General features: G+C 50.5%; 1 protein-coding gene across 1 annotated transcript; it reads left to right on the forward strand.

The window, feature by feature from the left end:
- The first annotated feature begins 140 nt into the window (after positions 1 to 140).
- On the forward strand, positions 141 to 24,114 carry exosc5 (exosome component 5). Its single transcript, XM_078241696.1, has 6 exons — positions 141 to 1,024; positions 3,826 to 3,939; positions 11,710 to 11,831; positions 15,127 to 15,267; positions 19,277 to 19,366; positions 23,712 to 24,114. The coding sequence occupies exons 1-6, from the start codon at positions 925 to 927 to the stop codon at positions 23,808 to 23,810; spliced, it is 666 nt and encodes a 221-aa protein (XP_078097822.1). The 5' UTR covers positions 141 to 924; the 3' UTR covers positions 23,811 to 24,114.
- The last annotated feature ends 3,412 nt before the right edge of the window (positions 24,115 to 27,526 follow it).

Consider the following 27,526-nt stretch of genomic DNA (forward strand, 5'->3'; position numbering starts at 1 on the left):
CGCCTGTCCCGCCGCCCCACCCTCATCCAGCGAAAGGAATGCCAAGGCGGTGACATTGAAAGGAACGCGGCTTGTTGTCACTGATTGAAGTAAAAGGCGCCGGGGAGGACGCCTATGCGAAAGGGGGGTCCTTCCTGAGGCGGGCTTTGGCTCCGCAAGCAGCGACGCGGTTGTTCGGCGGGCCCCGCCTCCCCATGATACTGATTGGCTGACAAGGCGAGGTGCCGATATCTGATTGGTGAGAGGCGCTGTCAGTCAGCGGGAGGGGCGGCCCACCGGTTGCTAGGGTCCGCCTACCACGGCTCATGACTGGCTGGGATGGCGAGCCGTTGACATCTGATTGGTGAAGAGAGCTGCCAGTCAGCGGGAGGCGCGGCCAGGCTGGTTCTGGTTGTTAGGGCCCGCCTCCCGCGGATCGTGATTGGTGAAGTCTGCGAGTTGCTGATATTTGATTGGTGAAGAAAGCTGTCAGTCAGCGAGAGGCGTGGCCAAGATGGCGGCGCGGCTGGTTCTGGTTGTTAGGGCCCGCCTTCCGCGGCTCTTGACTGGCTGAGACGGCGAGGCGCTGACAGTTGATTGGTGAAGGGAGCTGCCAGTCAGCGGGAGGCGTGGCCAAGATGGCGGCGCGGCTGGTTCTGGTTGTTAGGGCCCGCCTTCCGGGGCTTCCGATTGGCGGAGTCTGCGAGTGGCTGATACTTGATTGGTGAAGAGAGCTGTCAGTCAACGGGGGGGCAGCCCGCCAGTTGCTAGGGCCCGCCTCCCGCGGCTCCCGATTGGCTGAAACGGCCAGTCGCTGACACCCGATTGGTGAAGAGAGATGGCAGTCAGCGGGAGGCCGGGCCCGGCGCCTGGTTGTGGTTGTTAGGGACCCGCCCCCCTGCCTGCCCGCGAGGCCTGGCCGCGCGGTTGCTGCTGGTGGGGGGGATGGAGGCAGCCGGCGCCGAGGGTCAGCAGCAGCTGCGGCCTTTCTGCTGCGAGCACAACCTGCTGTCCAGGCCGGATGGCTCGGCCTGCTTCACTCAAGGTGAGTGCTGAAGGCGACCCAGACACAGCTGCTGCCTCCACTCGGCCCCATTGACATACGATGAACGTCTGAGGATCGTGGGATTATATTCGTTGGAGTTTAGGAGGTTGAGGGGAGATCTGATAGAAACTTACAAGATAATGAACGGCTTAGATAGGATGGACGTAGGGAAGTTGTTTCCATTAACAGGGGAGACTAGGACGCGGGGGCACAGCCTTAGAATAAAAGGGAGTCACTTTAGAACAGAGATGAGGAGAAATTTCTTCAGCCAGAGAGTGGTGGGTCTGTGGAATTCATTGCCACAGAGGGCTGTGGAGGCCGAGACGTTGAGCGTCTTCAAGACAGAAATTGATAAATTCTTGATTTCTCGAGGAATTAAGGGCTATGCGGAGAGAGCGGGTAAATGGAGTTGAAATCAACCATGATTGAATGGTGGAGTGGACTCGATGGGCCGAATGGCCTTACTTCCGCTCCTATGTCTTATGGCCCCGCTGACCAGGATCAAGCGCCAGAGCCTTGGATGGGCCTACCTGACTGAGCTGGTCTTTCTCCACACCCTGCCCACAGCCCACACCCTGCCCATAGCCCACACCCTGCCCACACCCTGCCCATAGCCCACACCCTGCCCACACCCTGCCCATAGCCCACACCCTGCCCATAGCCCACACCCTGCCCATAGCCCACACCCTGCCCATAGCCCACACCCTGCCCACACCCTGCCCATAGCCCACACCCTGCCCATAGCCCACACCCTGCCCATAGCCCACACCCTGCCCATAGCCCACACCCTGCCCATAGCCCACACCCTGCCCATAGCCCACACCCTGCCCAAGCCCACACCCTGCCCAAGCCCACACCCTGCCCAAGCCCACACCCTGCCCAAGCCCACACCCTGCCCATAGCTCACACCCTGCCCACCCCCTGCCCGTGGCCCACCCCCTGCCCGTAGCTCTCACCCTGCCCGTAGCCCACACCCTGCCCGTAGCCCACACCCTGCTCATAGCCCACACCCTGCTCATAGCCCACACCCTGCCCGTAGCCCACACCCTTCCCATAGCCCACACCCTGCCCATAGCTCACACCCTGCCTATAGCTAACATCCTGCCCCCTCTTCTCCAGGTTTTATTTATTAGAGTCACAAATAGGCTGACATTAACACTGCAATGAAGTTACTGTGAAAATCCCCCCCCCAGTGGCCACAGTCCGGCACCTGTTCGGGTACACCGAGGGAGAATTCAGTATGGCCAATGCACCCTAACCAGCATGTGTTCATAGAAACCCTACAGTACAGAAAAAGGCCATTCGGCCCATCGAGTCTGCACCGACCACAACCCCACCCAGGCCCTACCCCCCCCCTAAGGGGAACAACTAAAGGGAACAGCTGCTCCCTACCCACCCTGTCCAAGCCCCTCATTATTTGCGGAAGGATATATTGGCCTTGGAGGGAGTGCAGAGAAGATTCACCAGGTTGATACCAGAGATGAGGGGTGTTGATTATGAGGAGAGACTGAGCAGATTGGGTTTGTACCCGTTGGAATTTAGAAGGCTGAGGGGGGATCTTATAGAGACCTATAAGATGATGAAGGGGCTGGATAGGGTAGAGGTGGAGAGATTCTTTCCACTTAGAAAGGAAGCTAGAAGTAGAGGGCACAGCCTCAAAATAAAGGGGGGTCAGTTTAGGACAGAGTTGAGGAGGAACTTCTCTCAGAGGGTGGTGAGTCTCTGGAATTCTCTGCCCACTGAAGTGGTGGAGGCTACCTCGTTGAATATGTTTAAATCACGGATAGATGGATTCCTGATCGGTGAGGGAATTAGGGGTTATAGGGATCAGGCGGGTAAGTGGAACTGATCCACTTCAGATCAGCCATGATCTTATTGAATGGCGGGGCAGGCTCGAGGGGCTAGATGGCCTACTCCTGCTCCTATTTCTTATGTTCTTATTATCTTGTACACCTCGATCAGGTCGCCCCCCCCCCCCCCCCCCAGTCTTCTCTGCTCCAGAGAAAACAAGTAAGAAGTTTAACAACACAAGGTTAAAGTCCAACAGAGCAGAAGGAGGCCATTCGGCCCATCAATTCTGCACCGACTCTCCGACAGAGCATCTTTCCCAGGCCCTCCAGCTGCCCTATCCTCATAACTCCATGCATTTACCCTGCTAATCCACCTGACCTATACTTCTTTGGACACAAAAGGACAATTTAGCATGGTTAATCTGTCTAACCTGCACATCTTTGGACTGTGGGAGGAAACCAGAGCACCCGGAGGAAACTCACACAGACACGGGGAGAATGTGCAGACTCCGCACAGACAGTGACCCAAGACCAGAATTGAACCCGGATCCCTGGCGCTGTGAGACAGCAGTGCTAGGCGCTGAGGCAGCAGTGCTAACCACTGTGCCACTATGCTGCCCCTGTAGAGCAGCTGGGGCCCAAACACTGACCCTTGCCCTGCTCCTTGCCCTGCTCCGTTCATTGCAGTATGCCAACCTGTTTATTCCTCCTTTGTTTGTGCGAGCTTGCTAGGCACAACTTGCGACTGCTGTGCTTTTGACATAACAATGGCGCCACTTCAATAATGACTGTAAAATGGAAACTTTGTGGTCTCGAGCGATGCTGTTTAAATGTTTTATCACGAAAGTGTTTCACAATGGTTTAATTAAAAAGTGGAACTAATTTTATTAATCAAATTTTCTGGCGACTTGGGAAAGCAACAACTGGGTTTTTGAATAAAAAGATTGTGTTGTCCCTGTGACAATGATCCCTCGATGCCACCTTACTGGGTGTTTTTCTTTCAAACCTCAGGAGATACAACAGTCCTGGCTGCTGTGTATGGGCCGGCGGAGGTGAAAGTCAGCAAAGAGATCTTCGATAAGGCCACGCTGGATGTCTTCCTAAAGCCCAAGGTTGGGTTACCGAGTAAGTTTCGGGGAGGCTGTGTGTCGGGGAAAGAGTTTCATTCAAGTTTTTTTTTTAGCGTTTATTTATTAGTGTCAGAAGTGGGTTTACATTAACACTGCAATGAAGTCACTGTGAAAATCCCCTAGTCGCCACACTCCGGCGCCTACATAGAACAGTACAGCACAGGAACAGGCCCTTCGGCCCACAATGTTGTGCCCAACATAACGCCAAATTAAACTAATCCCTTCTGCCTGCCCTTGGTCCATATCCTTGCATATTCATGTCATTATCTAAAAGCTCCTTAAATGCTGTAACCCCACATCATGAGACACACCTTCACATCACGAGATGGGGCGGCACGGTGGCACAGTGGTTAGCACTGCTGCCTCACACCAGCAGGGAGCCCGGCCACCAGTCCAGAGACGCGCGGGCTCGGCCGATCTGTTCGGGTACCCCGAGGGAGAATTCAGCACAGCCAATGCACCCTAAGCAGCACGTCTTTCGGACTGTGGGAGGAAATCGGAGCACCCGGAGGAAACCCACGCAGACACGGGGGGAGAACGCGCAGACTCCGCACAGACAGTGACCCAAGCCGGGAATCGAACTCTGGTCCCTGGTCCACTCTGCTGCCCTACTGGGGAGAAAGGAGCGTTGTGAAGCGTAGCCAGCTGGCAGGGAGGTTTTGTGAGGGTTGTGCATGAGTCGAGATGCTGAGATATAGAAAGGAGCACGTCATCGGTTAATGTAAGGAATAGGATGTGGCCATCTGGGCCCTTGTGCCTGCTCGGCCATTAGAAAGATAATGGCTGACCCTTGATCTCAATTTGTTTTTCTGCCTGGCCCCCTTATTCCTTTAGAATCTGTTTCAATCACGATCTGTAAGGAGCGGCACAGTGGTTAACGCCGCTGCCTCACAGCACCAAGGGACCCAGCTTTGATTCTGTGAATGCCTGTGCGGAGGCTGCACGTTTCTCCCTGTGTCTGCGCTGGTTTCCTCCGGGTGCTCCGGGTTCCTCCCATAGTCCAAATATGTGGAGGTTAGGTGGGATTGGCCATGCTAAATTGTCCCTTAGTGTCCCAGTGTGTGCGTGGACGGGAGAGGATTAGCGGAGTAAATCCATGGGGTTACGGATGTTGGGCAATGGGTAAGATGCTCTTCAGAGAGTCGGTGCGGACGGGATGGGCCGAATGTTCTCCTGTGCTGTCGGGATCCTATGATACTCAGTGACTGAGTATCCACCGCTCTCTCGGGTAGAGAATCCCAAAGGTTCACAAGCCTCTGAGTGAAATCCTGAGACTTTGACCCTTTAGTTGTAAAGCCTCCGGCATCGACCCTGTCAAGCTGGCTCTGATTATTTTATGCTTCAGTGAGATCACCTCCAATTCTTCCAATCGCCACTGAGTTAGGGGGGGGGTCAAGGGAATGAAGAGTGGCACAGAGGTTAGCACTGCTGCCTCTCAGCGCCAGGGACCCGGGTTCGATTCCAACCTCGGGGTGACTGTCTCAACTCAAAAAGGGAGGAATTTCTTCTCTCTGAGGGCAGTGAATCTGTGGAATTCTTTCCCGCAGAGGGCTATAGAGGCTGGGGCATTAAGTATGTTCAAGGCTGAGATATGGCAGGTTTTTAATCAGTAAGGGAATCGAGGGTTATGTGGGAAAAGGCGGGAAAGTGGAGTTGAGGATTACCCTATCAGATCAGTCATGATCTCATTGAATAGCGAGCAGACACAATAAGCCGAATGGCCTACTTCTGATCCTACGTCTTGCAGTCTTGCCATTTATATGTGTCCCCCTCCGTGGGTTTCCTCCGGGTGCGCCAGTTTCTTCCCACGCTCCAAAGATGTGCGGGTTAGGTTGATTGGCCATGCTAAATTGACCCTAGTGTCAGGGGAATTGGAAGGCTAAGTACGTGAGGTTACAGGGATGGGGCCTGGGTGGGATTGTGGTCGGTGCAGACTCGATGGGCTGAATGGCCTCCTCCTGCACTCTAGGATTCTCTGATTCGAAGTGGACTGCTGGGGTGTGGGGCTGTTACAAAGAGGGGTCGTTGGAAATTGTCACGTGGGGACTGGATGGCTTGCAATAGTCTTGGGGGGGGTGGCAGTGAATCATAGAATCCCGACAGTGCAGAAGGAGGCCATTCAGCCCATCGATCCTGCACTGACCACAATCCCACCCAGGCCCTATCCCCATAACCCCATGTATTTATCCCGCTGACACTAAGGGGCAATTTAGCATGGCCAATCCACCTAACCCGCACATCTTTGGACTGTGGGAGGAAGCTGGAGCGCCCGGAGGAAACCCACGCAGACACGGGGAGGACGTGCAAACTCCACACAGACAGTGACCCAAGGCCAGGATTGAACCCGGGTCCCTGGCGCTGTGAGGCAGCAGTGCTAACCCACTGTGCCGCCGTGCTGTGGGGAGTACTTTTCTCCCAACGGGGCACTATGTGAAGTCTAAGGCTTGTCGATTTTTTTTGTAGTACTGAAAATACAGTTTTAGCTTTTAACTCGTCTCCTGCAGGTTATTTGTTGCAGTACGTAAAGAATAACACACGGTGGCAGCAGAGGGGTCCCCACACCTGAGGTTTCACTGGCAGCTTCCTGGTTAGAACGGAAGGTGTTGAACATACTGGTTTCTAAAGGGGTGCGCAACAAGACGCTACATTGATGAAGGGAGGTTAATGCAGGGAAACTGGGCTTGTGGTGTGGTTGGGTGGGGGGAAGGCTGGTGGTGGAGGGAGCCTCTGGACAGTTGGGGGAACCGGCTGACAACGGTACTGTTTCAAAACAAAATTGTGTTGGTTAAGTTTCATAGGCGGCGGGGGGAGTTTGAGACTGAGATTGCCAGACAGCTGGAAGAGAGGCGGATGAGATTGGAAGTCGGGGGACTGTGAGGAGAGAACGAGCTGCAGACGCGAGGGAAGAGGCCAGGTGTACACGGCAGGACCGAGGAACGTAGGAATTAGGAGCAGAAATAGGCAAATTCAGCCCTTCGAGCCTGCTCCGCCATGCAATCAGATCATGGCTGATCTCTCCCTGGTCTCAACTCCACCTCCCCACCTGTTCCCCATATCCCTTTAACCCGTTTTTTAAAATCAGAAATATATCTGGGGATTTTCACAGTGACTTCATTGCAGTGTTAACGTAAGCCTACTTGTGACACTAATAAATAAACTTTATCTCCTTCTTGAAACCATTCAATGATTCAGCGCGATGGGGCAGCGAGTTCCACACATTCACCACCCTCGGCGAGAAGTAGTTCCTCCTCATCTCAGTTTTAAATCTACCGTCTCTCGACCTGTACCCTGTGGCCTCTTGTTCCAGATTTCCCCACAAGGGGGAAACATTTGGTCCACATTTACTTTATCAATCCCTTTTAATATTTTATACTGTAAGACCGTAAGATGTAGGAGCAGAGGTAGGCCATTCGGCCCATCAAATCTGCTCTGCCATTCAATGTGATCATGACTGATTTGAACATAGAACAGCACAGTACAGGCCCTTCGGCCCTCGATGTTGTGCCGAGCTTTGTCCGAAACCAAGATCAAGCTATCCCACTCCCTATCATCCTGGTGTGCTCCATGTGCCTATCCGATAACCGCTTGAAAGTTCCTAAAGTGTCCGACTCCACTATCACAGCAGGCAGTCCATTCCACACCCCAACAGGGTGTGTTTGATGTGATAATCCTCAACTTCCGCTTTCCCGCCTTATCCCCATAACCCTTCATTCCCTCACTGATTAACAATCTCGTCTGTCTCAGCCTTGAACATTCTTAACGGCCCAGCCTCCGCAGCCCTCTGCGGGATAGAATTCCACAGATTCACTCCCCTCTGAGAGAAGAAATTCCTCCCGTTTTTGAGTTGAGCGTCAAGAAGGAGCCAGTGAAGGTTCAGTAATGGGCCAGTGACCGCAGTGCACGATGCAAAACACTGGCAGAGTTTTTTTAAAAATAAGTTAGAGGTCACGGGAGATGGAACTTGGGAGTCCAGCGAGGGATTGCAGGGTGGTCGAAGATGATAAAAGTGTTTGCTGAATTATTGGCAGTAACTAGCGCAAAGTCTTTACACCAGTGACATAAATTCTGACTCATTCACGTGCGAGTGCTTTTTATAATCGGCTTTATTACAGTGACTGATTTGGTCCTCCATTTGTATTAAATGATGTGTAAATCACACAGCCTGGGTCCCCAGGCTTCGACTTCTCCAAGAATGGCACGGTGGTCAGCACTGCTGCCTCACAGCGCCACGGGCCTGGGTTCGGTTCCCAGGCTCCCAACTTCAACACCCCATAAATCCCAGCTCATTCAAAGCCTGCTCTACGTATCCTGTTCATCCATCACCTGTGTTTACTGGCCTACATTGGATTTGAAATTCTCATCTTGGCGTTCAAATCCTTGCCCCTCTCTATAGAACGCAGAATCCCCAGAGGGCAGACGGAGGCCGTTCGGCCCATCAAGTCTGCAATGACTCTCCGACAGAGCATCTTACCCAGATCTACACCCTGCCCTATCCCTGTAACCCCACATGTGTAGTTTAGGGGGATTAGCCATGCTAAACATCTTTGGATACTAAGAGGCAATTTACCATGACTAATCCCCCTAGCCTGCACACCTTTGGACTATCTGTCACCTCTTCCAGCCATACAACCCTCCGAGATCCCTGTGCGCTTCTAATTCTGTTGTTCAGCTCCATTTCGATTTGACCATTGCACCTTCGACTGCCTGAGCCCTTAAAGGGGCGGCACGGTGGCACAGTGGTTAGCACTGCTGCCTCACAGCGCCAGGGACCTGGGTTCAATTCCCGGCTCGGGTCACTGTCTCTGCGTAGTTTGCATGTTCTCCCGTGTTTGCGTGGGTTTCCTCCGGGTGCTCCGGTTTCCTCCCACAGTCCGAAAGACGTGCTGGTTCGGTGCATTGGCCGTGCTAAATTCTCCCTCGGTGTACCCGAACAGGCGCCGGAGTGTGGCGACTAGGGGGATTTTCACAGTAACTTCATTGCAGTGTTAATGTAAGCCTACTTGTGACACTAATAAATGAAACTTGAATGCTCTCTGATACCAGAGCAGGGCGGCACGGTAGCACAGTGGTTAGCACTGCTGCTTCACAGCTCCAGGGACCTGGGTTCGATTCCCGGCTTGGGTCACTGCCTGTGTGGAGTTTGCACATTCTCCTCGTGTCTGCGTGGGTTTCCTCCGGTGCTCCGGTTTCCTCCCACATTCCAAAGATGTGCGGGTTAGGTTGATTGGCCATGCTAAAATTGCTCCTTAGTGTCTTGATGTGTAGGTTAGAGGGAGTAGCGGTTAAAATATGTAGGGATATGGGGGTAGGTCCTGGGTGGGATTGTGGTTGGTGCAGACTTGATGGGCCGAATGGCCTCTTTCTGCACTGTAGGGTTTCTATGATTCTATGAGGTCTTGCAGCGTCCAACCCCCGGGCCTTTAGTCCCTTCACGTGGCTGCATTGCTTCTGGCCCCCAGTTGATCCAAAGTTAGAAGAACGGAACCAGGTCCTCTTTTGCTACAGTACCACAGTGGCCTGTGCGTATGTTGGGGTATGAGGTCAGAAACCCCAAGGTATATTATGAAGTTAGACTAAACCCCAACTATTTGTTGTTTTTGGCATTAGTGTGAGGATGCGGTGTTTCACGCCAGGTGTGATTCTATTGACACAGTAGGGAGCTTTAATCAAAAGCAAACTCTATTTAACAACACAGTTTAACTGTAACAAATGAATCAACTTAACATTTGAACAATACTCAAACATGACAAGATACAATTCTTAACTGCTAACCTATCCCTATTCATTCCAATCAAGCAATATTCCTCTTATAGACTTAAACTCCTCCTTAAAACAACACAGCCTTGTGTGCTTATACTTGTTAACAGTCCTAGACCTTTTTGAACATCCGGAGAGGGAGAGGTCTTTTCAGAGTGAGAGAGTAATCTCTTTTAAACAGGTCCGGTCAGCAAATGCACCTGATTTTAAAACTGAAGCTAAAACATTGAGTTTCCTACAAGCTTAGCTCCTCCCATTAATCACATGACTTTTGTCAATCAACCTAATCAAAACCCTACTCTGGAACCCCAAGGGAAGCCTAAGTAAACAAAAATGCATTAACTGTTTAAACACATTCCTAGCTAAAATCAAAACCCTACTCTGGAACAGAGGCAAAGGGCTGAAAGGATTATAAGCTGCACCCTCAGTGAAACATGTAAACCACGTATTGCACGAGTGTGATGATGCACTGCCTTTAAGAAATGTATTTTCATCGTGTTTCGTGCGAGGGGTATGTTTGAAAGTCAGCTCTGTTTTACACGGTACCAATTTGTCTGGGCAGCAGTCAGCTCAAATATTGAGAATGTGGGATAACGACTAATTTTAGCTAGGGATGTGTCTCACATGCTTATACTTGTTAACAGTTCTCGATCATGTGATTAACGGGAGGAGCTAAGTTTGTAGGAAACGCAATATTTTAGCTTCATTTTTAAAATCAGGTGCATTTGCTGACCGGACCCATTTAAAAGAAATTTCTCTCTGGAAAGATCTCTACCTCCCCAGAGATGTTCAAAAAGATCTAGGACTGTTGATGTTGTGAGACTTCTTACTGTGTTTTCCCCTCAGTCCAAAGATGTGCAGGTTAGGTAGATTGGCCATGCTAAATTGCCCCTTAGTGTCAGGGCAAGCCCAACCTTGCAATACTCAAAACAATGTTCAACGTTCGATGTGATTCTGCAATTGGACAACATTTGCTAAGTAATCCTCAGTGTGGTTAAAAATTACACTGACAGTTTAAGATTGTCAGTCAGGCTTGCAGTGTGGGGCATTTGTGAATGCTGGAAGCTACCATATTAATACACAGGGCCCTGCTGTTTGCAGACAGGTGCACACATTGCATCTGTTTCAGGTAAACAAAATAAGTGATGGCCATTGGCTGGTTCCTTCCTCAGGGCAATGCCTTGACCAATCAGAGTTGAGCTGCTTGGTTTAAATTTTCAAACAATGTTTGACAGTTAACTGTCAGTCACCACTGCCTCACCAGGGAACTGGGTTCAGTTTCTGGCTTGGGTCTGTATGGAGTATGTACGTTCTCCCCAGGTCTGTGTGGGTTTCCTCCGAGTGCTCCAGTTTTCTCCCACAGTCTGAAAGGTGTGCCGGTTAGGTGCATTGGCCATATTAAATTCTCCCTCAATGTACCCGAACAGGTGCCGGATTGTGGCAACTTGGGGATTTTCGCAGTAACTTCATTGCAGTGTTAATGTAAGCATACTTGTGGCAGGAATAAATAAACTTTAACTGGTGCATGCTCCATTGCAACACCTCTACCAATCAGAGTCCACCTGCCAACCAATCGGCACTCTCTTCTCAAACAGCATAAAGTCTTTTCGCCTGACATTGTTGGTCCTGATGAGTGCAAGGCAAAAAGCTTCGACAAAATGTCTTTTTTCAGCAATACTAGAGTTTTTTAAAATGAAGTAGGGCTGTTCTAACTCAGTTTTTAAAAAAAGTTTATTTATCAGTCACAAGTAAGTCTTACATTAACACTGCAATGAAGTTACTGTGAAAACAGCAAGAGGGTTGATATTTTTCTGCTCATCCCAGAATGATGAATGAGGTTCTGGGAAGCTTGTGGGAACAGATTAAATCTTGTTGGTATTCGCCTTCCTGCTGCTGCCCTTCAATCGCGGGTTGGGTGCTGAGGCTTGTTTGATTTTTACCGATTGTTTTAGGTGGTTTTTCCCAAACCTCTCAATTCACTCCTTCCTTTTCCTTTGGTTGCTGAAAGGTGTCATTGAGAAGAGCAAGGAGCAGATGATTCGAAACACGTGTGAAGCCACCATCCTGACTGCACTCCACCCACGCTCCTCCATCACAATCGTCCTGCAAGTCATCCATGACTCTGGATCAGTATCCTTTTCAATGACGGATCTACCAGCCTGGCCATCTCCAGCTTTGAATTCTTGTCTACATTTAAACGGTGTTCACCACGACCTCATGGCACCCCAAGGCACTTTGCAGTCAACAAAGTACGTTTTGAAGTGTCGGGGGCCAAAGATGTGTAGGTTAGGTGGATTGGCCATGCTAAATTGCCTCTTAGTGTTCAAAGATGTGTAGGTTAGGTGGATTGGCCATGCTAAATTGCCTCTTAGTGTTCAAAGATGTGTAGGTTAGGTGGATTGGCCATGCTAAATTGCCTCTTAGTGTCCAAAGATGTGCAGGTTAGGTGGATTGGCCGTGCTAAATTGCCCCTTAGTGTTCAAAGATATGCAGGTTAGGGGGATTGGCCATGCTAATTGTCCCTTAGTGTCCAAAGATATGCAGGTTAGGTGGATTGGCCGTGCTAAATTGTCCCTTAGTGTCCGAAGATGTGCAGGTTAGGGGGATTGGTCATGCTAAATTGTCCCTTAGTGTCCGAAGATGTGCAGGTTAGGGGGATTGGCCATGCTAAATTGTCCCTTAGTGTTCAAAGATGCGCAGGTTAGGGGGATTGGCCATGCTAAATTGTCCCTTAGTGTTCAAAGATGCGCAGGTTAGGGGGATTGGCCATGTTAAATGTGTGGGGTTAGAGGGCTAGGGCCTGGGTGAGATACTCTATCCGAGAGTCAGTGTGGACTAGATGGGCCGAATAGCCTCTTGTGCACTGTAGGGATTCTATGACCATTGTAATGTAGGAAACGTTGCAGCAAAAGCGCATAGTAAGATCCCGTACGCAGCACCATTCCACACACGTCACCTTTTAGTGATGTTGGATGAAGGCTGCACATTGACCAGGGCTCTAGGGAGTATTCTAATGGTGCATGGAGCCTATCAGTCGTGGCTCAGTGGGTCGCACTCTCGTTTCTGAGTCTCTGAAGGTTGTGGGTTTAGATCCCACTCCAGTGATTTGAGCTCATGAGCAAGGCTAACAAGTCAGTGCTGTGCTTTTGCGGGTGGCAACTTTCGTTTGAGACATCAAAAGAAAGTCCATCTCGAGGGGATGCAATCGATCCCACGGCCCCTCTTTCAGAGGAGTGTTCTCCCCGGTGTCTGAATCAATAATTGGGCGTCAATTGACAATGAATGCCAGGTGCCTTTGGGGTGGCATGGTGGCACAGTGGTTAGCACTGCTGCCTCACAGTGCCAGGGACCCTGGTTCAATTCTGGCCTTGAGTGAATGTGCGGAGTCTGCACGTTATCCCCGTGTCTGCGTGGGTTTCCTCCGGGTGCTCCAATTTCCTCCCACATTTCAAAGATGTGTAGGTTAGGTGGATTGGCCATGCTAAATTGCCCCTTAGGGTCCAAAGATGTGCAGGTTAGATAGATTGGCCATGCGAAATTGTCCCTTAGTGTCCAACGATGTGTAGGTTAGATAGATTGGCCATGCTAAATTGCCCCTTAGTGTCCAAAGATGTGCGGGTTAGGTGAAGTGGCCATGCTAAATTGCCTCTTAGTATCCAAAGATGTATAGGTTAGTTGGATTAGCCATGGTAAATGTGTGGGGTTACAGGGATAGAGTGGGGGAGAGGACCTGGATACGATACTCTGTCAGAGAGTCAGTGCTGACCCGATGGGCTGAATGGCCTTTCCTGCACTGTAGGGATTCTATTATTCTGAGCACTGGGTGGGATATGGGGTTTGAAACTCAGTACGGGGATTTGAGGTCACCCACGCACTTGGATTTAGCCTGATTGAGCACCGAGCACGCGGGGTGGAATTGGGCGCAAAATAATTTGACGGTGAAGCCAGATAGGGTGGAATTGTAGAATGGTGGTCGCACAGGAAGAGGCCACGTGGTCTGTCTCGAGCCCGCTGCCTCTCTGCAAGAACAACTCCGCTATCTCCAGTTATGGGGATAGGGCAGGCTGTTGGGGCCTGGTTAAGATGCTCTGTCAGAGAGTTGATGCAGACCTGATTGGCCATGTTAAATTGACCCTAGTGTCAGGGGGATTAGCAGGGTAAATATGTGGGATTGTGGGAATAAGGCCTGGGTGGGATTGTGGTCTGTGCAGACTCGATGGGCCGAATGGTCTCCTTCTGCACTGTTGATTCTAAATCATAGAAATCCTACAGTGCAGTGACAGCCTCCTTCTGCACTGTCAGGATTCTATGAAGTGTTCAGTGGTTCAGGAATAGTGCGGAAGTTGCTTTTGATGTTTGTGTCAACTGCAAGGGTGTTTTTTTTTACCAGACTTGTGTATGTACTTAGTGCCCTATCAGAAAAGCGCCCTGAAATTATGATTCACCTCTTGTTCTAATTTGGTAGCTAATGAGTCATGAAAGGAGGCGGTGTGAGTGCTTTCTATCCCCGGCCTCTCTATCTGCCTCAAATAATCCTGTTTACTTTAAAACTCTCCATAACAAAGTGTTTCAGGATTGTGTTTTTCTGGAAAAAGTGAAGGCAACAAATGGTACAGTGGTTAGCACTGCTGCCTCACAGCGCCAGGGACCAGGGTTCGATTCCCGGCTTGGGTCACTGTCTGTGTGGAGTCTGCATGTCCTCCCCGTGTCTGCGTGGGTTTCCTCCGGGTGCTCCGGTTTCCTCCCACAGTCCGAAAGATGTGTGGATTAGGTTGATTGGCCATGCTAAAATTGCCCCTTGGTGTCAGGGGATTAGGTTGATTGGCCATGCTAAAATTGCCCCTTGGTGTCAGGGGGACTAGCTAGGGTAAATGCATAGGGTTATGGGAATAGGGTCTGGGTGGGATTGTTGTTGATGCAGTCTCGATGGGCAGAATGGCCTCCTTCTGTACTATAGGGATTCTATAACGAGGTCCGTCTAACAGCAATTAGATGGCCAGATGATCTGTTGCATTGTGAATGGCTGAGGATCAAATAGTGGTCAGGGTGCCAGGGGGATGATCTTTGAAATGGCGCAGTGGGATCTTTTACAACAGAGAGGACCTTGCTTTGATGTCCCATTCGGGCCACGTCCCCTCAGCGTCGCACTGGTTATCAGCCTGGGCTTTGTGCCCGAGACTCCGGCTTGTGACCTAAACCCACGGCCTGGTGGTGCAGGTGAGCCTGCTGCCTACTGAGGCACGGCCGATGTACCTGTCCCTTTAATTCTGCATTTACCGTGACACGTTTTCTCTGCGGCCCAGCGTGGGGTGATGGGCAAATCTGCAGCAGCGAAGCGGGGGTTAAACGTTTCCACCCATGCATTTGCTGTCTCTTTGTCGCTCTTGCTTGTTGAAGTTTCCGTCCCCTTAACCCACTGCGACAGCTGCTGTCTTGCTGCCTGAACGCAGCCTGCACGGCATTGATGGATGCCGGGCTGCCGATGAGGAGCGTTTTCTGCGGGGTCACGTGTGTGATTGACTCCGACGGAGAGATCCTCTTAGATCCAACAACCAAGATGGAGAAGGTTAGTGAAGGGAGACACCCGGGCAGTAAAATCGCAGCTACGTGCCTGATTTAAAAAAAAAAATCTCCGCCAGGAAATAATGCATCCATTTTGTAAATTTCGTCCATATTGCACTCCTGGCCCAGCTCAAAGCCCTTTATGGTTGCTTTTGTAGTGTCGCGACCACCCGCTTTCCACAGCAAGGCCCAACAACCTGTAACTGGATGAGTGATCAGGCCATCTGTGTTCGAGGTATTGACTGAGGGAAAAATTCTGGCCCCAGCGTTCCCCTGCCTTTCACTTCATGCCAAGGCATCTCTAACAGAACCTGCCTGACGTTAATCTGACCTCTTGATAGTGAGGCGCTGCAATTAACTGTTGTAGGATCACAGAATCCCTACTGTGCCGAAGAGGCCATTCAAGTCTTCGCCAACTCTCTGACAGAGTATTTTAGCCAGTCCCCCCTCCCCTGCCCTATCCCTGTAACCTTAAACACAGTAAGAAGTCTCACAAAACCAGGTTAAAGTCCAACAGGTTTATTTGGTAGCACAAGTCACTCGCTTTCGGAGTGCTGCCCCTTCATCAGGTGAGTGAGAGTTGTGTTCACAAACAGGGCATATAAAGACACAAACTCAATTTACAAAATAATGGTTGGAATGCGAGTCTTTACAGGTAATCAAGTCTTAAAGATACAGACAATGTGAGTGGAGAGAGGGTTAAGCACAGGTTAAAGAGATGTGTATTGTCTCCAGACAGGACAGTTAGTGAGATTTTGCAAGGCCAGGCAAGCCGTGGGGGTTACAGATAGTGTGACATGAACCCAAGATCCTGGTTGAAGCCGTCCTCATGTGTGCGGAACTTGGCTATCAGTCTCTGCTCAGCGACTCTTAAACATTTGCCATGGCTAATCCCATCTAACCTACACAGCTTTGGACACTAAGGGGCTCTTTAGCTTGGCCAATTCACCTAACCTACACATCTTTGGACACTAAAGGGCAATTTAGCATGGCCAATCCACCCAACCAACGCATCTTTGGGGTGTGGGATGAAACCGGAGCACCCGGAGGAGATCCATGCAGACACGGAAAGAACATGCAAACTCCACACAGACAGTCATCAGAGGCTGAAATTGAACCTAGGTCCCTGGAGCTAAGAGGCAGCAGTGCTAACCACTGTGCCGCCCCTTAATCACTGACTTAAATCAGTTGTGACACCCAATGGCCCCTGTAAATTTATTTTTGGGGTGCGTGACCTGAGCCTTTCAATGTGCAATGTATGGTCAAACACAGCACATTCCTTTAAAGGGGGCAACATGCCAGTGCAGACTTGATGGGCTGAATGTCCTCCTGCACTGTAGGGATTCTGTGGCTCTCCTATGTCTGCGCGCTACAATCTGCTGATGTCTGGACCATGCACAAGTGCAGCTTAGAGGGAACATTGGATGCCATGAATTCTTCCTTTTGTCTGATCTGTTTGTTATGCTGAGTTGTCTCTTTAGAGCCATAGTCGTGTAGAAAAGGCCCTTTGGCCCATCGAGTCTGCACCAGCAATGTCATGCGAATCCCAATTTCCTGCACTTGTCCCCGATCCTTGAATGTTCTGATGTTTCAAGTGTTCATCCCAAATATTTTCTAAAGGTTATAAGGTTTCAAGCCTCCGCAACCTTCCTAGGCAGGGCATTCCAGACTCCCACCATCCCCTGAGTGAAAATGTTTTTCCTCAAATCCCCCCCTGAATCTCCTGCCCCTTACCCAAAAACTACGCCCCCTTGTGATTGACCCCTCAACCCAGGGGAACAGCTGCTCCCTACTCACCCCGTCCCTACCCTCATAATCTTACGCGTCTCAATCAAAAAACAGTACAGCAAAGGACAGGCCCTTCGGCCCTCCAAGCCTGTGCCGATCATGATGCCCTAACTAAACTAAAAAAAAACCTGCTGCCCGTACTCGGTCCGTATCCCTCTATTCCCTCCTCTTCATGGACCTGTCCAGCTGCCTCTTAAACATTGCTAATGTGCCCGCTTCCACCACCTCCTCTGGCAGCGCGTTCCAGACACCCACCACTCTCTGTGGAAAAACTTACCCCGCACATCTCCCTTAAACTTTCCCCCTCTCACCTTGAACCTGTGCCCCCTTGTAATTGACACTTCCACCCTGGGGAAAAAGCCTCTGACTATCCACCCTGTCTGTGCCTCTCATAATTTTGTAGACCTCTATCAGGTCTCCCCTCAGCCTCCACCTTTCCAGTGAAAACAATCCTAGTTTATTCAACCTCTCCTCATCGCCAACACCCTCCAGACCAGGCAACATCCTGGGGAACCTTCCTTGCACTCCAAAGTTTCCACATCCTACTGGCAGTGTGGTGACCAGAACTGCACGCAATACTCCAAATGCGGCCTAACCAAGGTTTTATATAGCTGCAACATGATTTCCCAACTCCTGTACTCAATACCCTGGCTGATGAAGGCAAGTTTGCCATATGCCTTCTTAATCACCTTGGCCACCTGTGTTGCCACTTTTATCATGTGTGGTCCCTTGCCGTGTGCATCTTAAAGAGATGTAATATATTTGTTGCATTGTGCAGTATGTTCTGGATGCTGTGCGACTGTGCATCTGTGCAGATTTGAGGTTGTGGTACCCAAACCCACAACCCCTGATTCGGGCGACATTACAGCCAGTTGATCGGAGCTGGCTCTTTTGTCCCACCGATGTTAAAGATTTCCTCTCAAACAGTCAGATTAATCCGCACCGTTGAACGTCACTAATCCTGGGATGCTGCTGCCAATGGCGTGAGCAGCGGGGCAATCCGCTGTCTAACCCCTGGGGTGTGTGTGTTTGTGACCAGAGGGGCAATCCCCTGTCTAACCCCTGGGGTACGTGTGTTTGTGACCAGCGGGGGAATCCGCTGTCTAACCCCTGGGGTGTTTGTGACCAGCGGGGGAATCCGCTGTCTAACCCCTGGGCTGTGTGTGTTTGTGACCAGCGGGGGAATCCGCTGTCTAACCCCTGGGGTACGTGTGTTTGTGACCAGAGGAGCAATCCCCTGTCTAACCCCTGGGGAAAAAGCCTCTGACTATCCACCCTGTCTGTGCCTCTCATAATTTTGTAGACCCTCTATCAGGTCTCCCCTCAGCCTCCACCTTTCCAGTGAAAACAATCCTAGTTTATTCAACCTCTCCTCATCGCCAACACCCTCGAGACCAGGCAACATCCTGGTGAACCTTCCTTGCACTCTCTCCAAAGCTTCCACGTCCTTCTGGTAGTGTGGTGACCAGAACTGCACGCAATACTCCAAATGCGGCCTAACCAAGGTTTTATATAGCTGCAACATGATTTCCCAACTCCTGTACTCAATACCCTGGCTGATGAAGGCAAGTTTGCCATATGCCTTCTTAATCACCTTGGCCACCTGTGTTGCCACTTTTATCATGTGTGGTCCCTTGCCGTGTGCATCTTAAAGAGATGTAATATATTTGTTGCATTGTGCAGTATGTTCTGGATGCTGTGCGACTGTGCACCTGCGCAGATTCGAGGTGTGGTACCCAAACCCACAACCCCTGATTTGGGCGACATTACAGCCAGTTGATGGGAGCTGGCTCTTTTGTCCCACCAATGTTAAAGATTTCCCCTCAAACAATCAGATTAATCCGCACCGTTGAACGTCGCTAATCCTGGATGCTGCTGCCAATGGCGTGAGCAGCGGGGCAATCCGCTGTCTAACCCCTGGGGTACGTGTGTTTGTGACCAGAGGGGCAATCCGCTGTCTAACCCCTGGGGTACGTGTGTTTGTGACCAGAGGAGCAATCTGCTGTCTAACCCCTGGGGTGTGTGTGTTTGTGACCAGAGGGGCAATCCGCTGTCTAACCCCTGGGGTGTGTGTGTTTGTGACCAGAGGGGCAATCCGCTGTCTAACCCCTGGGGTATGTGTGTTTGTGACCAGAGGAGCAATCTGCTGTCTAACCCCTGGGGTGTGTGTGTTTGTGACCAGAGGGGCAATCCGCTGTCTAACCCCTGGGCTGTGTGTGTTACAGGAGGCTGCTGCTATTCTCACCTTCTCCATCGACAGTACTGAGAAACAACTGCTGATGTCGTCCACCAAGGGGTCCTATTCTGTCGAGGAGGTAAGTTTTATAAAGTTCCCGCAACCTTCTTGGAGGGGGAGAGAGGAGGGGCAGGGAGGGCTAAGAGGGTGGGGGGGGGGGGGGGGGGGGGGGGTGGGGAGATGGGGAAGACGGGGTGGAGGGGTGAGGGGGTGGGGGAGGAGGTCCGCGGGGAGAGGGGAGGGGATGGATGGGCGTGGGGGGAGGGCGAGGGGCCACGGGAAGTGGGGGGGGGAGAAGGGAGGAGATAGGTGGGGGCGGGGGAGAAGGGAGGAGATAGGTGGGGGGGGAGAAGGGAGGAGATAGGTGGGTGCGGGGGGGAGGGCGAGGTGGCGTGGGAGGAGGGGATTGTTGCGGAGGGGAAGGAGAGGGGTATGTGGGGAGGGGGAGGAGATGGGGGTGTGGTGGGGGGGAGAAGGTGATATAGGTGGAAGAGGGCAGCTGGGGAGGGAGGGAGGGGGCAGGTTGGATATGTGTGTGTATGGGTATGTATGTCTGTGTCTGTGCGCGAGGAAACTAAGACCGTTGACACACACTGTATGAGATTGGCAATTCAACATGGGCCTGGGTAGTGGGCTCAGTGGGAAGGTGGGTCAAACCTGGTACTCACTTGGTCTAAAATAAAAACAAAATACTGTGGATGCTGGAATCTGAAACCAAAATAGAAAATGCTGGAAAATCCCAGTGGGTTTGACAGCATCTGTGAAGCGAGAATAGAGCCAACATTTCGAGTCAGGATGACCCTTCGTTATTCTCATCCAGACCTGAAACTTTGGCTCCATTCTCTGCCCACAGATGCTGTCAGGCCTGCTGAGACTCTCCTGGTCTGCTGTGGCTCACTACAGATTGGCACAGTGGTTAGCACTGCTGCCTCACAGCATCACGAACCCGGGTTCAATTCCCAGTCATTGTCTGTGTGGAGTCTGCATGTTCTCCCCGTGTCTGTGTGGGTTTTTGATTTGATTTATTATTGTCACATGTATTAACATACAGTGAAAAGTATTGTTTCTTGCGCGCTATACAGACAAAACATACCGTTCATAGAGAAGGAAAGGAGAGGGTGCAGAATGTAGTGTTACAGTCATTGCTAGGGTGCAGAGAAAGATCAACTTAATGCGAGGTAGGTCCATTCAAAAGTCTGACAGCAGCAGGGAAGAAGATGTTCTTGAGTCGGTTGGTACGTGACCTCAGACTTTTGTATCTTTTTCCCGAAGGAAGAATGTGGAAGAGAGAATGTCCGGGGTGCGTGGGGTCCTTGATTATGCTGGCTGCTTTGCCGAGGCAGCGGGAAGTGTAGACAGAGTCAATGGATGGGAGGCTGGTTTGCGTGATGGATTGGGCTACGTTCACGACATTTCCTCCGGGTGCTCCGGTTTCCTCCCACAGTCTGAAAGACGTGCTGGGTTAGGGTGCATTGCCCAGGCTAAATTCTCCCTCAGTGTAACCCGAACAGACGCCGGAGAGTGGCGACTAGAGGATTTTCACAGTAACTTCATTGCAGTTTAATGTAAGCCTTACTTGTGACACTAATAAATAAACTTTAATCAACTGCAATGCTGCGAGATGGACTGTTGGAGAAAGCCATGTGAGAACATTGCTGGCTGCGTTGGGGGATAGGGCACAGACCAGAAATTCTTGCAAATTATCATACACTTCCTGATCAAAGGTCGAACCTGAGTTTGAAAGCTAAATGAGCACTTTTATTCAGTGCTAAAATCAGTTATCAACCTGCTCTATGAATGAACGATTTAAAAAAAACAAGAGCCAACATTTCGAGTCAGGATGACCCTTCGTTATTCTCATCCAGACCTGAAACTTTGGCTCCATTCTCTGCCCACAGATGCTGTCAGGCCTGCTGAGACTCTCCTGGTCTGCTGTGGCTCACTACAGATTGGCACAGTGGTTAGCACTGCTGCCTCACAGCACCACGAACATCTCTGGAGCAAAGAGTGGGGTCCATCTACCATACTCCCAGAGTTGTCTACCTTGGTGACACCTTTCGGTGCACCCATTCAGGATTCCACTGGTATGCGTGTGTGTGTGTGTATATGACCCCTCCCCTCTGATATCCTTTAGGTCATCCTTTAGGTCCACCTGAGGTGGGGACGCAGGGGGGAGGGGACAGATGAGCCTATCCCTCTCATCATTAGGAAGGCACCTTCCAACAGTGCAGCGCTCCCTCAGTAAATCTTGTGCTCAAGTCTTGAGTTGAGCCCAAAATCCGTGACTCAGAAGTGACGGCGCTGCCCACTGAACTAGGGCTGAAAGTCAAATCAGCTGAGCTGTGGTTGCTGTGGCTGAGATTGACCAGCTGGGTACGGGCCTGTGATGGCACCTAGCATCTTGCGAGACTCAATAACTTTACCCACGGGAAGCAAATTCATTCCAAATAGTTTGAAGTCCATTTTTCTCGTTGTGTTTCCTTTGCCCATCTCCATATGGTTGCAGTGAGTCTTTCTCTCTCCCGATCCAGTATCTAATTACTCTCTTTAATAATATACATGTACGCGAGCCCCTTGACAACCTGGATCATTTGCAGAGTGCTGCCGGATAGAATTCTCTCACCCGCTCTCATTCAGGTGGGGCTCAGTGTGAAGTTCCATCTTTTACATGTCAGTCGGCTCTGTTCCAGTGCGGCGTGTGACTCCATTAGCGAGTCGCTGCCTGACCCCAGTGAACTGTGTCGGAGGTGTTTCAGAGCAGAAGGTTTGAGGCGTGAATTGAAACAGCCGGTAACTAGCTCGGCCTGCAGCTAGCGAACTCATTACTCGCTGTGCGGACCTGAACGTGTCGACGTTCCTCTTGGTTCGTAGTGAATGTGCAAAAATAAATTTGCAAGCAGGATACCCGAACTCGGGGAGTTTTATAACGAGCGGCAAAAATTGAACAGGTTCTGACTCTACTCTCCAGCAAAAAGATGGCTGAGGCGTGGGCGGCACGGTGGTTAGCACTGCTGCCTCGCAACTCCAGGGACCCGGGTTCGATTCCCGGCTCGGGTCTCTGTCTGTGTGGAGTCTGCACGTTCTCCCCCTGTCTGCGTGGGTTTCCTCCGGGTGCTCCGGTTTCCTCCCACACTCCGAAGATGCGTGGGGGTAGGTGGATTGGCCATGATTAATTTCCCCTTTAGTGTAAGGGGGGTTAGCAGGGCAAATACACGGGGTTACAGGGATGGGATTGTTGTCGGTGCAGGCTCGATGGGCCGAATGGCCTCCTTCTGCACTGTAGGGATTCTATGATTCTAACCTGATAGAGATCTTGATAATTCTGATGAGTTTAACGGGGCAGCTGTAGAGAAGCTGTTTCCACTTGTGCATAGTCCGAAACTGAGAGGCCACAAATATAAGATAGTAATTAGTAATTCAGTAGGGAATTTGGGACAAAACTTCTTTAACGAGAGAATGGTTAGAATATAGAAATTGCTGCCTCATGAGTGTTTGAGGCAAATATAGATTTTGTTTTTACTCATTCAAGGATTGTGGGCGTTGCTGTCCAGATCAGCATTTATTTCCCATCCCTAATTGCCCCGAGAAGGTGGTGGTGATCTGTTTTCTTGAACTGCTGCAGTCCCTGTGATGTAGGTACACCCACAGTGCTGTCAGGGAGGGGGGGTATCAGGATTTTGATTTAGATGCATGGAAGGGGAAGCTCGATAAGCACTTCGAGTGAGACGGGAATAGAGGGTTACGTTGATAGTTAGATGATTGGGTGGCACGGTGGTTAGCACTGCTGCCTCACAGCCCCAGGGAGCGGGATTCAATTCTGGCCTTGGGTGGCTGTGTGGAGTTTGCACGTTCCCCCAGTGTCTGCGTGGGTTTCCTCCGGGTGCTTCTGTTTTCACTCCAAAGATGTGCTGGTTAGGTGGATTGGCCATGCTATATTGCCCCTTGGTCTCAAGGTGTGTAGGTTAGGGGGATTAGCGGGGTAAATACATGGGGTTACGGGGATAGGGCCTGGGTACGATGTCTTTTCACTGAGTCAGTGCAGACGCGATGGGCCAAATGGCCTCCTTCTGCCCTGTCGGAATTCTGTGATTCAACATATCTGGAATTAAGAATCTTCTGATGACCATGAAACCATTGTCGAAAAAACCTACCTGGTTCACTAATGTCCTTTAGGGAAGGAAATCTGTTGTCCTTACCCGGTCTGGCCTACATGTGACTCCAGGGCCACAGTAATGTGTTGACTCAACTGCCCTCGGGCAACTAGGGATGGGCAATAAATGCTGGCCCAGCCAGCGACGCCCATAAATAAATAAGAAAAACATCCCGTATTTAAATATTTGGTGCCTCTCCTCAGTGTAGAGTTCTGGAGGGGGTAGTAAGGTGTTCGCTAATGCTGTTACTAACACTCTTGTCTCCTCACCTAGCTCCAACAGTGTGTCGCAATGTGCCAGAAAGCTGCAGAGAAAATCTTCCAGTTCTACAGAGACTCGGTGAGCAGGAAGTACTCGAAACAGAGCGAATAGAGATGGGAGGGGACGGCAGTGTGCCAATGGGCCTTCAGCAACGCCAAGTCCTCTCTTTCAGAATGAGGTCGATGGACACATTCCCTCGTGGAGAGCAGCAGCCATTCTTTGCTTCTGCCGTGTTCCTGAGCCCTCCACGGTAACCGTCGGTCGTTCCTGTAGATACGTGGTTATTCTAAGCTGGTGAGTGTCTGAGAGAACTGGTCATTCTCACCTGTCCCAGCACACTGGCACAGAAGTGCGCCAGACGCCTGCTCTGAGCGTATTTCTGGGAGTCGGGAAGAAGGAATCTTCTTTTTCTTTTTTTTTTAAAATAAAATTTAACGCTCGTGAATACTAGTTTGGTTTCCTGCTCATTTCTAATTTTCCAACAATATCCTTTGAAATCTGGCAAATACTGGTTTCAGTTAGTAAACAAATCCTGGTTTATTTACCCCTGCCACCACATGGATGGCACGGTGGTTAGCACTGCTGCCTCACTGTGCCAGGGACCCGGGTTCAATTCCCAGCCTCGGGTCACTGTGTGGAGTCTGCACATTCTCTCCCGTGTCTGCATGGGTTTGCTCCGGACGCTCTGGTTTCCTCCCACAGTCCAAAGATGTGCAGGATAGGTTGATTGGCCGTGCTAAATTGTCTCTCAGTGTCAGGGGGGTTAGCAGGGTAAATATGAGGGGTGATGGGAATAGGGCCTGGGTGGGATTGTGGTCGGTGCAGACTCGATGGGCCGAATGGCTTCCTTCTGCACTGTAGGGATTCCACGGTAACCTGGATTTCAATGCCTTCCCTGGGATCAAATAAAAGCAGGAAGTCTTGGAAAAGCTCAACAGGCCTGGTAACATCTGGGGAGAGAGAAATATTTTGAGTGGCATCTGATTCTTTGGAACTCAAGCAAGTGGGAACACCACAACCTCTCAATTCCCTTCCAAGTCACTGACCACCATGACTTCTTACTGTGTTTACCCCAGTCCAACGCCGGCATCTCCACATCATGACCTAGACAGGTTTCATTGCGTACCACCTTTGTTTTTTTTTAAATTCATTCACGGGGCATGGACATCGCTGGCTGGGCCAGCATTTATTGCCCATCCCTGGTTGCCTGAGGGCAGTTGAGAGTCAACATGCTACTGTGGCTCTGGAGTCACATGTAGGCCAGACCCGGTAAGGGAGGGTTATGTGTCTGTCTCTCGCTGTGCGTGGGTAGGTGTAATTTATTTGCCAAGCTATTTTATCACTATCTCCCACCCTGTCAACTACTGATTCATGTGGTCCTGTAAGGGTCGGATTATTCACAACAGCACTCACTACCGCTTTGCTAAACTGCTCACTCTCTTTGGCTAAATTAGTCAATGATGTTGTTGATGGAGGTTTAGAACATAAAAACTAGGAGCAGGAGTAGGCCATCTGGCCCCTCGAGCCCGCTCCACCATTCAGTAAGATCATGGCTGATCTTTTCATGGACTCAGCTCCACTTACCCGCCCGCTCACCATAACCCTTAATTCCTTTACTGTTCAAAAATCTACCTATCTTTGCCTTAAAAGCATTCAATGAGGTAGCCTCAACTGGGCAGGGAATTCCACAGATTCACAACCCTTTGGGTGAAGAAGTTCCTCCTCAACTCAGTCCTAAACCTGCTCCTCCTTATTTTGAGGCCATGCCCCCTAGTTCTAGTTTCACCTGCCAATGGAAACAACTTCCCTGCTTCTATCTTATCTATTTCCTTCATAATCTTATATGTTTCGATAAGATCTCCCCTCATTCTTCTGAATTGCAATGAGTATAGGCTCAGTCTCTCCTCATAAACCAACCCTCTCAACTCCAGAATCAACCTGGTGAATCTCCTCTGTACCCCCTCCAGTGCCAGTATATCCTTTCTCAAGTAAGGAGACCAAAACTGTACACAGTACTCCAGGTGTGGCCTCCAGGTATTTTGTTTATTCTTTGATGGGGGTATGGAATCATAGAAACCCTACAGTGCGGAAGGAGGCCATTCGGCCCATCGAGTCTGCACCAACCACAATCCCACCCAGGCCCTACCCCCGTATCCACCCGCTAATCCCTCTAACCTACACATCTCAGGACACTAAGGGGCAATTTTAGCATGGTCAATCAACCTAACCCGCACATCTTTGGACTGTGGGAGGAAACCGGAGCACCCGGAGGAAACCCACGCAGACACGAGGAGAATGTGCAAACTCCACACAGACAGTGACCCAAGCCGGGAATCGAACCCAGGTCCCTGGAGCTGTGAAGCAGCAGTGCTAACCACTGTGCTACCGTGCTGCCCTTGGATGTTGCTGGCATCACAGCCAGCATTTGTTACCCATCCCCAATTGTCTTTGAACTGAGTTTGATTCATTTGTGGGACATGGGCGTCGCTGGCTGGGCCAGCATTTACTGCCCATCCCTAGTTGCCCGAGGGCAGTTGAGAGTCAACCACATATTGCTGTGGCTCTGGAGTCATATGTAGGCCAGACCGGGTGAGAACAGCAGATTTCCTTCCCTGAAGGGACATTAGTGAACCAATGGGTTTTTCCAACATGGTTTCATGGTCATCAGTAGATTCTTAATTCCAAATTTCTTTTTTCATTGAATTCAAATTCCACCATCTGCCGTGGCGGGATTCGAACCCGGGTCCCCAGGATATTAGCTGAGTTTCTGGATTAATAGTCTAGCGATAATACCACTAGGCTATCGCCTCCCCCTGGGTCAAAATCCATATTTATATCATTGTGGGGCAAACCTTCACAACAGCCTGCAACGGTTCAAGAAGGAAGCACATTATCATGTGCTAGGGCGGAGAAGTGGCAGATGGACTTCAACCCAGATAAATGCGTAGTGGTCCATTTTGGCAGGTCAAATGGGATGAAGGAGTACAATATAAAGAGAAAGACTCTTTGTACTGTAGAGGATCAGAAGGACCTTGGGGTCCGGGTCCATAGGACTCTAAAATCGGCCCCGCAGGTGGAGGAGGTGGTTAAGAAGGCGTATGGTGTGCTGGCCTTTATCAATCAAGGGATTGAGTTTAGGAGTCCGGGGATAATGATGCAGCTATATAAGACCCTCGTCAGACCCCACTTGGAGTACTGTGCTCAGTTCTGGTCGCCTCATTACAGGAAGGATGTGGAAAAGATTGAAAGGGTGCAGAGGAGATCTACAAGGATGTTGCCTGGATTGAGTGGCATGCCTTATGAGGATAGGCTGAGGGAGCTTGGTCTTTTCTCCTTGGAGCGACCTAGGATGAGAGGGGACCTAATAGAGGTATATAAGATGTTGAGAGGCATAGATCGGGTGGACTCTCAGAGGCTTTTTCCCAGGGTGGAAATGTCTGCTACGTGAGGACACAGGTTTAAGGTGCTGGGGGGGGGGTAGGTACAGGGGAAATGTTAGGGGGAAGATTTTCACACAGAGTGTGGTGGGCGAGTGGAATCGGCTGCCGTCAGTGGTGGTGGAGGCAAACTCAATAGGGTCTTTTAAGAGACTCCTGGATGAGTACATGGGACTTAATAGGATGGAGGGTTATAGGTAGGCTTAAGTGGTAGGGATATGTTCGGCACAACTTGTGGGGCCGAAAGGCCTGTTTTGTGCTTTAGTTTTTCTATGTTTCTATGACTAGATAGTAATTCTCTGGGAACCCGAGTTCGAATCCCACCTCAGCAGATGGTGAAATTTGAATTCCATAGAAAATCCAGAATTAAAAGTCTAACGATGACCATGA

Source organism: Mustelus asterias, chromosome 24 (genome assembly GCF_964213995.1).
Source record: "Mustelus asterias chromosome 24, sMusAst1.hap1.1, whole genome shotgun sequence".
Taxonomy (NCBI): domain Eukaryota; kingdom Metazoa; phylum Chordata; class Chondrichthyes; order Carcharhiniformes; family Triakidae; genus Mustelus; species Mustelus asterias.

Bases quoted from the DNA above. Each gene is read 5' to 3' on its own strand.
- exosc5 (XM_078241696.1), top strand. From the start codon at position 925: ATGGAGGCAGCCGGCGCCGAGGGTCAGCAGCAGCTGCGGCCTTTCTGC. The intron at 11,832-15,126 runs GTATCCTTTTCA...CCACTGCGACAG, and splicing joins TCATCCATGACTCTGGATCA to CTGCTGTCTTGCTGCCTGAA. The intron at 15,268-19,276 runs GTTAGTGAAGGG...TGTGTGTTACAG, and splicing joins CAACAACCAAGATGGAGAAG to GAGGCTGCTGCTATTCTCAC.